This window comes from Nycticebus coucang, chromosome 16, assembly GCF_027406575.1.
Source record: "Nycticebus coucang isolate mNycCou1 chromosome 16, mNycCou1.pri, whole genome shotgun sequence".
Lineage (NCBI taxonomy): Eukaryota > Metazoa > Chordata > Mammalia > Primates > Lorisidae > Nycticebus > Nycticebus coucang.
In genome coordinates this window covers 81461309-81478937 of record NC_069795.1, presented here as the reverse complement: position 1 = coordinate 81478937, position 17629 = coordinate 81461309, and the positions used below count along the sequence as shown (strand labels likewise).

At 36.0% G+C, this 17629-nt stretch overlaps 1 protein-coding gene across 3 annotated transcripts in view; it reads right to left on the bottom strand.

Annotated features, from left to right (window-relative positions):
* Positions 1-5419: 5419 nt before the first annotated feature.
* Positions 5420-17629, bottom strand: part of FGF12 (fibroblast growth factor 12) — a 541519-nt gene continuing 529309 nt past the window's right edge. For all 3 annotated transcript variants that reach the window (XM_053565441.1, XM_053565442.1, XM_053565439.1), the window contains one exon: positions 5420-5879. In XM_053565441.1, the coding sequence (XP_053421416.1) occupies positions 5761-5879 (119 nt within the window). In that variant the 3' untranslated portion in view covers positions 5420-5760. The remainder of the gene's footprint in view (positions 5880-17629) is intronic.

Sequence of the window (17629 nt, the reverse complement as noted above, 5' to 3'; positions counted from 1 at the left end):
CCACAGTGGAAACATGACCCACATCAGGCCAATGAGATGTGAGGATGTGTTTTCTGGGAGATCATGGAGAATAGATGACACAATTATGCAGGTTCTGCAATTTCTAAAGGAATTCCTGACTCCAAGAGAGAAGTTATTATGCACCACGATGGGTAGGGCTAAGAACCACAGACAAATTCAGTTTTGATGATGATGCTATGAACATGAGGAAGGGCTCAAGCATCCTCTGGGGGCCCTCCAGATCCCTGTGTGCAGCCCCTGCAACCAAATCTGAACTTCACAGAACAAATCACTTTATTAAAAGGTTTTATTTTTAAAATTTAGATTCAGTCAAAAGGCCACACTCAAGAATCCAGAGGCCACATGTGCCCTGAATACGGTGGGTTTGGGACTCTATGTGATCAGCCCGATGCGTCCTGACAGACACAGAGGCTCACACAAATTCAGAGAGTACACTGAAAAACTATGAATCATTTCATTTTTATTAATCTGAATTTTGCTTTATCTTACCTTCTTTCTGAATGTACTTCATATGTTTCATTCATAAGTGTTTCCCAAGTAAGTTATTTTTCAAGTATCTCTTTTATTCAAATAATTTCTAATGAGAGTTCCCTTGCCATCTCTCTTGTGCAAACACCTATTCTTTTTCTTGTTTCTTTTCAATCTCTGTCTTATCTCCAGCCTTGTTGTTGCATCATTAGTGCTATAAAAAATCTTAGTAGCACACAGATCATTGTACAACCTTTGAGGTGTTACATAATTTGTCTGCCTCTCTTGGATTTTTTTCCAGAGTATAATTTTGTTTATGACCCCTAAAGTCAATTGTGTCTCTTGTTGCTCAATTATGAATAAAATAATAAAGGCATAGGCGCTACTTTTTAATCACTGAAAAGCAGAATGTCAGGTTTCTGTAAGTAGTTTTATAATTATTTGACTTCAATAACATTTGACTTATTTCCCATCCATAAATCCATCTTTCATCTTTTTTTTTAATAAGACCCAACACCTTCTCAGCAACACGTTACAGGATAAACACATTTCAAAAAGGGTATACTTCTCAAAGAAGTTAAATGTTTAAAAAATGTCCCAGTACTTTGTCTACACGCACGCGAATCTTAATTTCAATTGCTTTTTACTTCAGGTAGTTTGTGATGTATAAACCTTTTACAAGTCTGATTTCAAAAAACAGCATTTGAATAATCTGTGCTTTAATGCAAAAATGAAACCAATGATTTGTGTAGTTTCTCATACAACATGTTTATTAAACATTTTGGTGCCAGTAGTTTCTTGACTGTGACATTTAACCTTGTAACAGAGCTAATACAAATTCTATGCATGGGCCTATATTTTGGGCTTTTTGAACAACTTTGAGAAAAATGAATGTCACTGCCTTTAAATTGTGCTTGGAGCAAAGACAAAGAAACATTAGTTCATTCTCTCCAACTAATAAGACATTTAATGATGTAATTTTTATTATGACATTTTAATGCTATTATTATAATGTTAAATATTCATATTTTTGCTTCTGTTTGTTCCTAAGGCTCAGTATGTCAACTCTGAACATTAGTAATTTTCACTTAGATTTGAATACTGAATTTTTAACTTGGGCTCCAGGAAAAATCCCAAAAAACAAAGATCAGCATTTAGCATCCCTTTCTTGCCCCCAACCATAAATTTTCAATGTAGCGTGACTTATTGTGAAATCTATATTGGGAAGTATAGATTTTTCAAGGTAACTTTTTAGAAATAAAAAGTAATTTTCTCTGCATTGAAGCGGGGATTAAAAATCACTGGACTTCTGATGGAGCATGTGCTTTATTATTCCAATTTGTCTCCTCTTTTTATTATAAAGTGGCAATTTGTACTATCATTAGAAATATACATTTACATATAAAGTTTTGCATTCAAATCTCTTTACTTTTGATTATCTATGACTAAAGACCACAAATCAAATAAAAACTCTATATAATATATCCTTATTTCAGAAGTATATGTATATATACACATATATATTTGTAGAACAATCCACTCTTTTACATGTAATTCTGACTTAAAAAATGTTATTTACAATTTCATGACGGAGCAATAACCTCAGCCTTTTAAGATATGAGCAGGGAATTTTATGTTTGACTATGTCTCACCTTGAGCAGATGAAATTAAGCAACATCATGGAAAACCTTCTCAAGATTAGATTTGCTATTTCTGGGTGTATGTTTAAAAAATTACTGTTGATGTAGTCATGATTCTTCACCAAGACATCAGTGGTGTCAAGTTAGGACTTCCAAACTCTTCAATACACAGCAATTATTATAATTTTTCTTCATTCCTTCCTACTGTTTTAATAGGCTGATCTCCCCAGGTGATACTACAGGACCACCAATCCAGACAGCAACACTTTATCTACAGTGCTGTTATTTTCTTAAACAGAAGAGTTCTTTTAAATAAGACTTTCTTACTCAGAAGGAGGCCTAGAAAGCATCCTATTGTATTATATTGATGGCTATTTATCGTGCCAGTTCATGGTGGCTAATGTGCTATGGTGTTCATATGTAAAATTCAAAGTCAAAGCCATTATTATGATCAAGAATAGTACAGCTTGCTTTCTTCCAGTTTCCTGAAGCACAGAAGTCTCTGAATTAGCAAATGAAACTTCATTCAGCAACACTTGTTTCTATACTTCAAACTTCTAGCTTAGAAATGAAGTAAGGTATAGTGACCAAAAAGCAATTTTGTGAGATTCACAGAAGTTTTGTTTTCATTTTTAACTTACTGATTTTAAAACCTAACAATTGCAATCAGTGTAACCTGGCTTATTGTACCCTCAATGAATCCCCAACAATAAAAAAAAAAAAAAGAAGAAATGAAAAAAAATTATAATAAAAATTTAGAATGGGCAAGTCTTAATTTATATCTGTAGAGCCAATTACAAAAGCTTTATTAAAGTCATGTTTTTTCAGGGAAAATCTCAATGCATTTTTTAAAAAAGCTTATTTCACTTAAATGAGAATAAGGGGAAGAATGTGTTGAAGACCTAGCAAATAGAATTAGGAAGATCAAAGCAAAAAATTATACTAGAAATAAACCGAAAATAAAATATTCAAATGGCTTGTATTTTAGGAGGAAATTGGATTATTACATTTCTAATGGTTAATAGTATTTAAAACTTAGAGCATAAATACTGACTCCTTTTTTTTCTTAGAGGTTTTATGTACTTTAACAGTAAGCCATAGTTAAGCAAACATTCACCCTGTGCTCTAAACCACAAATTTTGTTAGGTCTATGTGTAAAAGAAATGAGATTTCTAATTCAGGTTCTGAAATAAATTGTAAACAGGACAAAGCTAATTTCCAAAACATATTACTGCAGTGAATATTTGTTTAACTTGACTTTTAGAAAAATAATATACAAATTGAGTGGTTAGAATTCTGCTTCTAGCTGCTACCAGGAAGGAGACAGATGTTGAGGCTGGATGGTAAATGATAACCAGCCACTGAAGATAAAGGGCAGAGTTTCATGATTAATTGGATTAAATATCTTGGTAATGAAATCACTGTTATAATTGATGACTATGAATTCCATTCTGTTATTTACAAAATCATCTATGGTATCACTGATGAGTACGTGTCTTTATCACCACAAAAGCTAAAGTCATTTCATGCTAAAAGAGCCTGTGACCCATTATGTTGCAGTTTCTTTTTTATTTTTTCAAAGAAAATAAGGCTTTGTGTTTGGGATTTTTTTGGTCCTAGAAGTGACAAGTGTATCTATAAGCAAGTTGAATCAAAAGTGACAAGGAGCAATACAGAGAGATTTCTATTTTTTTTTTTTAAACAAAGGGCATTCTTTTCCTAGAAGAGTAAGATTCCTTTAAGAAAAATTAAATGTCTTTGTTGCTTTCTAAACATTTCAATTAAACAAATATCTCTTGCAAATGTGTGTTCAAAATCCTTGCCCAGATGCACAATGTTTATTCTTCCCAACTGTTTAGGCGAATTCCTCCATTTCATTTTCTGCAAACCACTTGATAACAGAAGTAGGATACTTGATGAAGGACACAAACCACTGTTGAATAGTGATGGAGTAGAGTGAGGGAACCTATGCTGACCTTGAAATACAGCAACCAATGGCAAGGTCTGAGGGAAGGCCTAGAGCTTCTGCCAAGTGTATATATTTTAGGGAGTCATATTTGGAACGCTACATGCTGGACAGCAGAGATATAGGAGAAGTTACATGCTAAGTCTTCTCATTGATGATATCCATAAGTCTGCATACAGTTTTGTAACATTCTGTTTTTTGGGTTTTTTTAATTTGGATGTCTCTACACCATTTCTGATTTGTAGGACTAACTAGATCTACTTATTCCAATGCAATTGTATAACATTTATTTCTTCCCTAATATTTTCCTAATACTTTGATATCCCTAACTATGCATTTGCCTGGTCTTACAGAGAGTTCTTTCGCACTACTTTAAGCTGCTTACACAATCTCGTCTGCTAAAGCCACAGCTGTTGATTCCATACTGTTTCTCTTGCCTTCTGAAAACTTAATGCACGGGTACTACTAGTACCCTCTGTGTTCTAGAAAACAGACTTCAACTGGACTTATAAATGAGGATGTATAGCAACAACCCAACCACTGCCTTCGTCAACATTAAACTAGGAATGTCACAGCCACGCCTCCTAATTTTTTGGCAGAGTTTGGAAAATGCTACATACATAAAACTCTAGTAAGGTATAAAGGCAAATACCATTTGCTTTGATCAATTTCCTAGGACTTATTTCCCTATGTAAAACTTATCTTCTTTCTTTCCTGCTGCAAGAGATGGTACAAAACTTTCTAACACATACATCTAAACTCTCACATGTGTCGACAAAGTAAAAAATCAGACTTAATGGTAAGAGCAATTAACAAATACCTCGCTGCCTGGACATGACAATGGCAAAGGATTCCTGAAAGTCGCTTCAGCATTAGAAAAATTCTTTTTTCCTAGATGACTAAAAATATTAATTCCTAGAAGAATAAGTTTGATAAAAATGTGATATTCTCCTAGGAGAATTTAAAGCTCTTTTTATGAAGGAATTAAATCAGCTGATGTCACTTCATTCAATATGACTTTGCTTTTGCATGAAACAATCGTAACAGAATCGAAAATATTTCTTGAACTTTTCTTGATGTTAAATAGCTCTTAGCTATACACGGTATACTTTATAGACCGTAAAAGAGTCTATAATGAACATACATTAAATTCCATGGTTAAAAAAATCCTGGAAACAGAATGTACTTGTGTGTCGGTTCCAGATGCCCAAAGAAAATACAAAAGCAAACAAAACCCCACATCACACCATTATCCACAGTTTATGCTATTCAAGGTATAACATCAATTTGTTAAGTTCAATTCTCCAAAACCCTTTCCTACGAGGTAATAACTTTATTTCATTTCTATGAATGTCTTCATTACAATTAGCCCTCTATTAATAACAACACAGTTTAATTAATGTTTGTGGAGTCCCGATTTATTATTTGCTTTTATGTGTGCTAATCTTTGTGCGTGTGAATTTTCTACCACATAGCAACAGGCAAGCTTTGGTTCAATTTTCTTGTCCTACACAAAAGAAGATTTTGAATGCAGAATCTTAGCCACTAGGTCCTGATTGCCATTTTATTTTCCTCTCTTTGGGTGGATTTATTGGAAGGAAATGCGTAAAGGGGAGGAAAGAGAAAAGGGAGGGACGAGAAAGGGAAGAAGGGAAGAGTTCCCAGCTATGTTGAATCTTGATTCACCACTTTGCCTCCATTCATGGTTGGTGTTCCAGAACTTTTCCTTGAGCGCCCTTGTTTTTCTCCAATTTCATGTAGTGATGGTTCTCTGTACATACACACTGGAAAGAAAAATCACAACAATTACTTATGATAGTGAACATTACTTTGGCTTCAGTCAATGTTTCAAATTTTATTTTATAATATTCTTCTCTTTCATCTGTAGCTCTTCTCCCCACTGTAGAAGAGTTTTTTTTTTGTTTGTTTGTTTTGTAGAGACAGAGTCTCCCCTTATCGCCCTTGGTAGAGTGCCGTGGTGTCACACAGCTCACAGCAACCTCCAACTCCTTGGGCTTAGGCGATTCTCTTGCCTCAGTCTCCCGAGTAGCTGGGACTACAGGCTGTAGAAGAGTTTTAACAACAATATATTCAGAGGATATAATGGTTCTCTTCCAGTTTTATCAGTCACAACCTGTTATGCCTTTTTGAACTGTAGATAAGTGAGTCATTCTTGTTTTCTTATAGATACCCTTTGAATCTTTATAGTTTCCTCACCTGTATACCATAATTTTTATCCAGAGTTACAAGAGACCTTTGAGTATTTAAAGGTAGAAATAGATATTTAACTATTGAGTAGGGAAAAACATTTATTTACATGTTCCTACCACAAGAAATATGATATTATTGTGTCAAACTGACGATTTATGGTCAGCTTTCCGGGAATCCAATGTAAGAAATGAGAGAGAAGAGAGACGAGATAAAAAAGATGAGGCAATTTTCCTGATGGCTCCAAATTTCCTTCACCTATAATAAAGACTCAATCCATGTCTTTTTCATTATTCATTAATAGGGAATGTGATGATGCAGCCCTGAGGTTTCAGTTCACATCTATATAAACAGTTCCGTTTCTCTTCTATTGTTTTGTCTGGCTCCAAAGTTCAGTCATCTGTGAACCACCATAGCTGTTGCTCTATTATTGCTTAGAAAGAACAATGTTTTTCAATACATAATTGTTTTATAGGATACGATCTATCAGCACATAGACTACGCTAATTCAGCTTCAGTATACTGTTGTGAAATAGACAAATGTGACTGAATAGGAGCACATGATACATTTCACTTAAAAGATAAAGGAGTTACCATTATCCTTGATTTAGGAAGCAGTTAAATGTATCCACCTATAGAATCATCACCACAATGGTTTAATAATTTGAATGTTATTTCCAACGTCCAACAGCTTCTTTCCATGAGCTTTGAGTGGCTAACAATACCAATTTGGAAGCCACACTGCCTAGGTCCACATCCTGCCAGCTTTTTCAAGTTGGACAAATTTCATAACTGAAAAACGGCATGTTTATGAGGATTAAATGCCTTGCATATAGCAAGCACTCACAAAAGTTTAAGAAAATTAAGGAGCTGATTTCTGTGTGATAATTTTAGATAACAGAGATCAGAGAATAGAGTGATATTGTTTTGGCTGAAGGTATTCTAAATCCAAAATTAGATTAAGAGAGAGTTTAAGAAAACAAGTAAGGTTCTTTTGAGACCAGTTCAGTAATGAAGAGACAGGTTTCTTGTAACATACTCAGTAATAGAACTTCTTAAAGGTTAATATGCATTTGAATCACCTAGGAAAACCATGAAAGTCCAGAAGGCTGGGAGTGAGCATAAGATTCTGGGCATTTTTAAGTAGCTCTTAGGTAATGTTGATCCTGGTGGAAGCCAGATCATACCGTGAGTAGCACAAAATGTATGTACAAAATGTCTGTTAATGATCTTATCCAAAATTGTTATCCACATATATTTCTAAGAAGGTTTTAAAGCATTTCAATTACTACATTGAATGGCTCTTCCAACATCCTCAAAGGACTAAATGGCTTTTGGGGAAATAGCACAGTACACAGAGGAAACCAGTTCAGAGAGCTGATTCCATAATTCTCAAACAACACAAGTAGATAATTCAAGTTTTCAATTTTTTCTTTCTTTTTTCTTTTTTAACAAAAATAGAAAATCTTTATGAACAATCCTGTTGTAATGTTGAACTTCCTCACATTTAATAACTCTCAATTCTATTTCTGTTATAAACAAAGTATCAAAAGGTCCAAAATTAAAACATATTTTCACTGGTACAATATATTTCCATTTACATATAATTGCTTAATGCACAGAACTCAAGGAGTAACGAAGTGATTCAGTTGGAAAGCTAATCAGATGATGTCATAAAGCAATTTCTCCCAACTCTGTCGCCTAATCAGCTGTGAAAAGGCATGTGTTTCCCCAGGCCTGCCCCTCCCCGCCCCCCACTGAGATTGCGAAATCAAATCTCAATGAATGAAAAAAATCCTTTAAAAAAATAATAAAGAATATGATCTGTAAATTTCTTAAACTTCACCTTAGAGGTAGTTTCTTTTTTAGGTTTCTTCTACCATGGCTTCTAACCAAAACACTCATTTGGACCTTTATCTTGTTTTTTTTCTTTTTTTGCTATTCTTCACTTGCCCATAAATGTTGTGACAACACACAATGTTACCATTATATTAATAATTACTGCTGCAGGTAACTTTTCCAATAACTTAACTCTGCTGGCCATCCTGGCTTTGAGTTCCCAGAGAGACTGCCCAAATTGACGTCTGAAAATCTGCAGTGTTTCAAAAAGAACACAATTTGCCAGTGTCATAGCAAGATGTGTAATTGCTCTTCTTCTAGTACAACACAATCACTAACTTCCCAATATGCCCACTATTTCCATTCAACGGAGTAACAAGGTTCAGGCTTCTCAATAGGTTGAGCACCTCCCTACATTGACCACCTCCTCAATTTGACCTCATATTCATGGACCGGACATGCACCACATGTGCATCAGTACAGTAGGCCTAGTTCCTTATGATGACCACCTCTGTATGCTGGCCAGTTGTCTCTTGGGTGGTCAATTTACAGAAGTTCTACTGTGGTTGGAAAATGAAGAGTAATAGGTGGATTTTCCATTTCACTGATAAAAACTTCCCTTTTCTCCAATTAGTCAAATAGGTATTTGAGTTTTCATATTTCTGTTTATGAAAAGAACTGAATGCTTAGAGAATGAAAACTAAGGTCATTTTAGGAATTATATGCAATTTTAAAAAAACAAGACAGAAAGAAAGAAAGAAAGAAAGACAGAAAAATTTTGGTCAAACCAATAGATTTAATTTAATTTCATTGCTATTTGTAGGTCCTGGGATTAAGTAATATATCTAATTTAAGAAGCTGACAAATCAATGGGTATAAATCTCAATAAGAAAATTTAATTAACATATTATTAAAAGACATAATCTAATTAGAAATCAAAGAAGGGAAAAATAAAGCATTTCCCTTCAGGAATATTCCTTTGATAATTGTATTAACGCTGTACAATTGCTATTTGTCTGATACACAATAAATAATAAGACAAAATAAAAGAAGAAAAAAGAAGGCATACATGTTCTATAAAGCACATTATGTGACCAATGTGTAAATTGACGTCACTGTAATATATGCAGTAGACACAATGATAATCACTTAAATAAATCTATCATTTCAAAGTATTCAATTTTAAACCGATTAATTTGATGAAAGACCCATTGAACATAACACATAAGAAATTATTATCCCCATTTTTAAATAAAAAAGAAACTAAGCTACTTCACTAAAGTGAGATGGAAATAGTAGCAAAGCCAGTATGAAAACACAGAGTTTCAAAGTACTCATCAAGAGTTCCTAAAAATCAGAAAAGCCAGCTGGGCTCGGTGGCTTACGCCCGTAATCCCAACAACTTGGGAGGCCAAGGCAGGTGGATTGCCTGAGCTCACAGATTGGACACCAGCTTGAGCTAGAATGAGACCCCACCTCTAAAATAGCTGGACATTTTGGTGGGCGCCTGTAGTTCCAGCTACTTGGGAGGCTGAGGCAGAGAATTGCTTAAGCCCAAGAGTTTGAGGTTGTTGTGAGCTGTGACACCATAGTACTCTACCGAGGGTGACAAAGTGAGACTGTCTCAAACAAACAAAAAGAAATCAGAAAAGCCACAACCCATGAAATAAACAAGGTACTAACAACTAGACATATCAGATAATGTTTAATTTATTATGTCCACATGTTAATTGAGATTTATGTTGACCTTCTCTCTACTAAATATACCTAATGTTATCTGGAAATGGTAATGAAAGCAAAGGCATGTGTTATCCACACACGCGCACACATATACGCACGCACACACACCCTCAAAACCCAGAAAGTGATACGTGTTGGGGAATATGTGAAGAAACTGAAATCTTTGTCCACTGTTGCTTGTAATTTAAAATGGTACAAGCAATGTGGAAAATGGTATGTTGAGTCATTAAAAAACATAGAATCACCATGTGATCTAGCAATTCCATCTCTGTATATATATATACTCAAAAGGAATGAAAGCAGAAACTCATACATATATTGGGACACCCACATTCAAAGCAGCATTATTCACAAAAACATAAAGATGGAAGCAACAAAGTGCCCACTCACAAATGAATGGGCAAATATAATGTGGTATAAACATATCATGGATTATTATTTGGCCCGAAAAAGAAAAGAAATTCTGACACATACTACACACCATCAGTGAACCTTGAAGAAATTATACCAAGTCAAACGAGCCAGTCACAAGAAGCCACATATTAGGTGATCCCAGATATTTGAGATCCTTAGAGTAGTCAAATTCACAGAGGTAGAAAATGGAATGGTGGTTTCTAGGGGCTGCGGGAAGAGAGGAATGGGGAGTTGGTGTGCTTCAACTGGGGAAGATAAGAAGGTTCTGGAGATGGATAGCAGTGATGATATGACACAACAATCTTAATGTACTTAATGGCACTAAGATATATACTTTAAAATGGTTAAAACAGTCAATTTTATATTATTATATTTTACTATGCCAAAAAAAAAAATTGTGCTGAGTGTAAGCTATGAGTAAAGAAGTGACTATAATAACCAGAAATGTCCTAATGACATGGAAAGAGCCAACAATTCCCCAGTAGTCAAGAGTACCAGTTTTAGGACAGAATTACAGAGGAGGGAGCGGAGGTGTAACTGAGAGGATAGAGGTTCAGGGAGAGAATAGAAGAATCTGGTAAGAACATCTGAGATTGGGTTGCCCGATAATCCATTTAATCACATTTGGCTATTGAGCACTTAAAATGTAGTTAGTCCTAAGTGCTGTAAGAGTAAAAATAAACACTGAAGGACGTGGTAAATGCAGGGTGCTGGGAGGTGGTGGGTGGTGAAGACTGATAGGGCTAATGTATGAATTTCAGGCCAGAAAATTGAAACCATGCTCTCCCCTATTACAGTCGAGTAAATTTGGTAGTGAATGAACAGTTAATACTATGTTCATCAAATACGAGAGTATAGAGGGAAAAATCTGCTAATTCAATTTCTTTATTAAAAAAAGTTTGTATTTACATAATATAAACACAACTCGTCAGTTAAGAAAAATCAGTCAAAATGAACCTTACTGCATGGATTCCGTAAGAAATTCCATTGAAACTTTGAGTTGCTCTGGTGCTTTGCAAACACAATCTTAGTTTCTTAGGCACGACTCTAGCAGAGAACCTGTTATACGTGAGGGCCCACTGCTTATCTCAGATACCCAATTCATGTATCACAATTGTGACTGCAAGGGAAAGGTGGGATTCCTTTTGTCAAGCTAAATCAAATGTACTTTAGTTGTAGGGGAAACTTAATTTAGCAGTTAAGAAGCCTAGACAAACAACAAATGATAAATTAAGAATTACTAATCACACATATAAAATAAGAATCACAGGGCGGTGCCTGTGGCTCAAAGGAGTAGAGTGCTGGCCCCATATGCTGGAGGTGGTGGGTTCAAACCCAGCCCTGGCCAGAAACTGCAATCAATCAATCAATCAATAAACAAATAAAAAATAAAATAAGAATCACATATACTTTGCAGTAAAAATTCATCATAATTTTATACAACTATCAGGACTATAACTTGGAGTCCTGATATTAATTTCCAATCACATACTATTAAGCAATTTGTGCAAACTTTTAATAGCCGTGTCTAGGAAATTGTCTAGGTGTTGATCCTCATAAGTTACATCTCTTTTACAGTTCCTAAATTGCAGTTCTGAAAATATTCCTATTCTATGTCAGGTTAAGGTCTTTTCTTCCTAGTAATCAAGTCCTACAATTACCCAGACAGACCCAGTCTCTTTATTTGTAGTAGCTCAAAGTTCAATGTTATTTCAGGAAGTAGCTTTTCCATCTCTCCGTTATGAGATAATGTATTTATTAGGAATAGATTTACTTTGCCTTAGGAGGCACTAGAATTTTTTTGAATCTCTTTTCTTTTCTTGAATTCTGGCTCACCTCAGCTACGAGAGCAAAATCGGATATTCCAGTTCCTTTGACGAACAGTAATTTCTAAGCTGGTAAAGTGAAGCAAAATGAAACAAAACAAACAAATAGAAACTCCTTATCTTTCCTGTCTTCCCAGTTCCCCAATCCTGTTTTATAGAAATTCCGATTCAGGGGTGCTTCCTATATGACAGTTTGAAACCAATCCTCTAGTTTAGCAATCGGAGATGTTACTTATTAACCATGTCTCATTCAGGACCTGGTAGACTACACATACCATACATAGTTCATTTTCAGCAGGAGGTATAATTTGACAAATAGTAGTTGGTATGGAATTAATTCCTCATTTTGTTTCTTTGTGATTGCAATTAACAGTATTTTGTTAAAGAAAGTTTCAATACCCAAGTTTCGAGAATGTTCAGTGTTCAGAACGGGCAATACCTGACTGATTAACAGTGACTAATTCCTATTATCTGGCTTTCCTGGGCTGTCCATGATCAAGTTGCTTGCCTTCTTTCTGTTCATTTGTCAGGTATATAAAGTAGGAGAGGAAATAGTCACTCTTCCTTTCCTACCTCATAGGATATTTTGAGATGAAATATTGCTGTTCCTCTAACGCATGTCATCATAATAGTTTTGGACAAATGCTAAAAAGAGACTACGTGAAAGGGAAGACGTTTCTTTTGTGTTCCTTAGAACCCTTTCTTCAAGTTAAAGCATGGTCTTATCTCTGTTCTTTTCTATTATCTCAATTTCTTTTTCTCTGTCTCCTTCAGTATTTCTTCTATTCATGCTTTTGAGTTTGCTAGATCTGTATTAGATGGAAGTCGAGGGATGTTCGGCCCAGCTTTCTGAGTAAACAGAGGTGGAGAGATTGGATGAGAGTTCCTCCCCATCTTTAGACACAAGGGCAAGCAGAGGTTTCTAATCACACAACCTACATCATGTACTACTTTAAAGCACAACATTTGCTAGAAATCTCCCGTTTAACCCTTTCATAAGAGCAGAACGCACCTGTATGGTGGACACTTGTTACGTAGTGACTTGGTGTCTCAGCAGACACTGATCATGTATCCGTAGAAAACCCTTCTCTTCTGGTAATACAAATAAAATGCTACACTTGGTCACAACATGACTCTAAGCTACTACCTTTGTGACAATATATGGTATTTGCTCTGTGCATTTATTTTTTGCTTTATTTTTAAGTGAAAGATTATGCTCTCATAAAGAAGAAATACTAAATATATATCGCTGGGCTTTATTCTTTTTAAATTCTATTTTCTCTTTGTAGGATTAAGCATGAGTTTTTCCAGGGTAAGCTTTCTATTTAATATTTTCTATTAATTCTTTTCACTGGTGCCTGTGTTGCAAATGCAGTTACTGGAATATGCAGGCTTTCTTTGCCACTGTGATAGCGCAGATTCCTTGTTTACAACATTTAACATTCAACACTCATTTTTAAATTAGTTATCATAAATTTCTCCTAAAAAATTTAAAGTAAAATTATGACTTTATTAAAAGTTAAAGTAAAATCTTGGGAATTTCTGCTATTTATAAAGCAGGCAGCTATAATAAACAAGGTACTAGGTACCATCCCAGGGCACTCTCACGTTAAGTAGTAGTCACCCCCATAATAACATCTAATATTAATCGGACCCTGACTATATGCCTGCACTTCACATACACAGTTTTTAAATGATGCGAAAACTTAGGAACTAGGTCCTCTTCTTGGCCTCTTTGGCAGTCAGGGGAACAAAGTGTAATTTGTTCAAAGTAGCACATTGATCCAGGATACGGTCAATATTCAAATCCATGTGCAATTAACTCCTGTGTCCCTGCTCTAGGCTTATAGCCAAACAGTTGAATATGTTTGAATATGCTGAAAAACATAATGCATAGTGTCGACTGGTCTCAAGGCAGAACCTTGGCCCTAAACTTCGGAGGCGCTCAGCACTTTCTAGAATCCTACCGTGTCTCTCTGTCCGGTTTTCTGTCCCAGTTTTCTTATTCCACATCTTCACCTTCCTTTTTGAATTTCCAACATCCCTTCCCCCTCTGCAGACTCAGGTAATATGCCTGTCTACTTTCTTTTGCTTCATCCTTCTTCTTTCCTTTCTTCCTTCCTCCCTCTATTCATTTTTTTCTTTTTTCTAAGCCATAAACAATGTAATTTGTAATTCACTACAAAATCACCAATGCACACACGTGTGCCTGGCTTCCTGGACACAGTGCTGGTACTCTCTCCTCCCCAGTCAAATCCAGAGCTCCACTGAGAATTGGTCACACTTCCTTTACTCAGCTTTTCACAGCGCCCCTCTCTCCTGTAATATTAACCTTTGCTCATCCCAGAATGTTCCCATCAGCGTATAAACATACTCTGACAGTATAAAAACAAACAGCCTTCCCCGTCACTGTCACGATTTTCACCTGCTCTCCCCCTATCTCCACTCCTCTTTTAATAACAGACCCTCTCAAGATTATCATGTAATAACACTTTCTTTTCTTTGCCTCCAGTTATAATTTGGATCCATTCAAGTTAGTTCTTAGTTCTCCCTATTTTACTAAAATTGCTGGTGTCAAGTTCTGACTGACCAAAGTTACAAACTCTGTAATTAATTCTCATTCAGCAGCTCACAGTCAGTGAGGCCGTGTTTGATAGAGTTGACTAATCCCTCCCTTTTGACAAAATGTTTTCACTTGCTTTCCTAAACATCAATCATAATAGCCCCCTTTCCTGCTAACTCCCTGGTGACTGTTACTCTCCTTTGCAAGACCTTCTGTTTTGAATAAATGTTAGGGTTTCTCAGGGGTAGGTCAGCATCTATATTCATTTTTTTAAATTGGTTTTCAACCCAGCACAGTCTCTTCCAACCGCTTGTCACTAGGATAGGGATGGGACATTATCATTGATGTTACTACTCTTCCGTAACGTGAGCTAGTTCTCTGCAATAGAAGAATTTTCCCAATCAAAATAGTCTCCTCCTTTAAAAAGTAGTTATACCACCTAGGACAGTGGTTCTCAGGGGTGAATTTGTCCCCATGGGACATCTGACCATGTCTAGGATATGTCTGTAACAAGTGGACAGGGTGATTTGCTATTGGCACCTTGTATGTAGAGCAGTGGTTCTCAACCTTTGTGATGCCGTGACCCTTTAATACAGTTCCTCATGTTGTGGGGACCCCCAACCATAAAATTATTTTTGTTGCTATTTTTAGCAACGGAATTTTATGGTTTACTGCACTCTACTCAGGGGGCCAGAGTGACACTCTGTTAAAAAAAAAAATAATTATCCAACCCAAAATGTCAATGGTGTTGAGACTGTGATGGCCTAGTGAAGTTTTAAAATGCCATCTTTGCTGCTCGGGAGGCTGAGGCAAGAGAATCGCGTAAGCCCAAGAATAGAGGTTGCTGTGAGCCGTGTGACGCCACGGCACTCTACTGAGGGCGGTACAGTGAGACTCTGTCTCTACAAAAAAAAAAAAAAATGCCATCTTTGAGCAGTCGAGATATGTATAAATGGCCCCCAATTTTTTGACATCACACTTGCACATATTAACTTCCTATTTGGTATCTATCCCTACTTGGTTTTCTATAAGCATCTCAAACCTGTCACACAGGCCTTTTGACACTTTATTACAGGTGACAAAACTCACTCCTCTTTTTTGATTTTTTAAATACATAACCCCATTTTTCACTGAGGTGGTAATGCCCAACATCCTAAAAATCACTGATGTCTCTCATTATCTACGAACCCACATCCAGTTCATCACTGAACTGCATCAAGTCTAACTTCAAAACAAATCCAAAGTCATTCTGCCACCTTGCTATAAAGCCCTCCTACAGTTCAAGCTACCACCACCTTGCCTGATTTCCTGCAACCTAGAGGGACAAATCTATAAAATCTAATTAGCTATAAAATCCAAAGTCATGAAGGTGGCGACAAGGTCTCAATCTCTATGCCCCTGGCTTACTCCTCTAACTTCATCTCCTACCATCTATCCCTCTAATCAATCTGGCGTTCTCGCTCGTCATTAGACATGCTTGGATTCTATCAGAGCCTTTGGAATCTTTTTAATTTTGCCTATAAAAACTTTCACCCACATCTTTGCATGGTTTACTATTAAATTTCATTCAGATTCCTGTACAAAAATGTCATTAATATCATCTTCCCTAAGAGATTTACCTTATTTACCCTATTTGAAATAGCCCTTCTTAGAACTAATTTCCAGTGATATTTTTAAAATACTTATCTTCTTAGTTGTATGTTTACCTATCCATTTCTATACAAATGTCATGAAAGTCATTTTTTCTTGTGTACCACTACATCCCCATTAGAACAGTAAAGAACACTTAGTGGGTGTTCTATTCTTACTTTCCAAATGAATATATTCCCTTCTACTATCTGTGATTGGCATAAAACTGTACTGTCTTTTATTTTTAAAGCCAGTGAAAGTTTACTTTCTCCAAAGTTCTAACCTTATGGTGAGTACCCTGAAATGTATCCATAAACGCTTAGAATGGACGACAAAATTTAAAGCAATGAATGCAGCGTCATGAGCCATGTTTATCAAGCTCCTTTAGTTTAATGATCTTTGGATAATAAAATAATAGGCATCATTATTAGTCTTTCTCTACCTCCTGGAGGTCAAAACACCCTCCAAATTTCTACCTCCAGGGGATTTGAGCACTCATTGAGTAAAGAATAGAGTAGGGGGCGCCGGCCCCATATGCTGGAGGTGGCAGGTTCAAACCCAGCCCCAGCCAAAAACTGCAAAAAAACTGCAAACAAAAAAAAAAGGAACAAAGTAGGACTCATTAGTCCTCTTCTACCTCCAGTGGTCTAACAACTCCTAGGCAAATAGGACTTGCTAGTTTTTTTCTATCTTGGGTCTGGAACAGTGTTTTTCAACCTTTTCTATCCACGGCACACTTGAACCTATAATTAAACTTCTGCAGCACACTTATATTAATCAAAAAAAAAAAGAAAGAAAAGGTAAAGAAAATAATATATTTATAGTGCTTTGAACGTCTTTTAAAAATAATTTAATTAATGATTTTAAAAACTTCTGTGGCCCACCAGTTGAAAATCACTGGTCTAGACATTTATTAAGCAAAGATTAAAACTTGCTGTGTTTCTTCTGGCGATGTTATACATTCCCTCCAGCTTGTAGAAGATGTACAGCAGATAACCCTCTGACCTTCTTCCAAGGCCTCCAACAGATGATGTTGGTCTTTCACGCCACATCTCCAGTCACTGTGTGACGGCTGGGGCGCCCAGCGCCTCCTCAACTAACATACTTCATGTCCTGGATGGAGCTAGAATGTTCACCAAACAGGACTCAACCACATACAAAAGAACACCCTTACCCTAACTCAATGCTGATGCCACATTGGTGGCAGCCCATCTGCTTGCAGATGTTTTAATAAATCCTTGCTATTAACTCTTGTTGGCCAGGTGCTTTGTGGCAACTTCAGCTGATAGTCATCTTCACAGAAATAAGAATAATC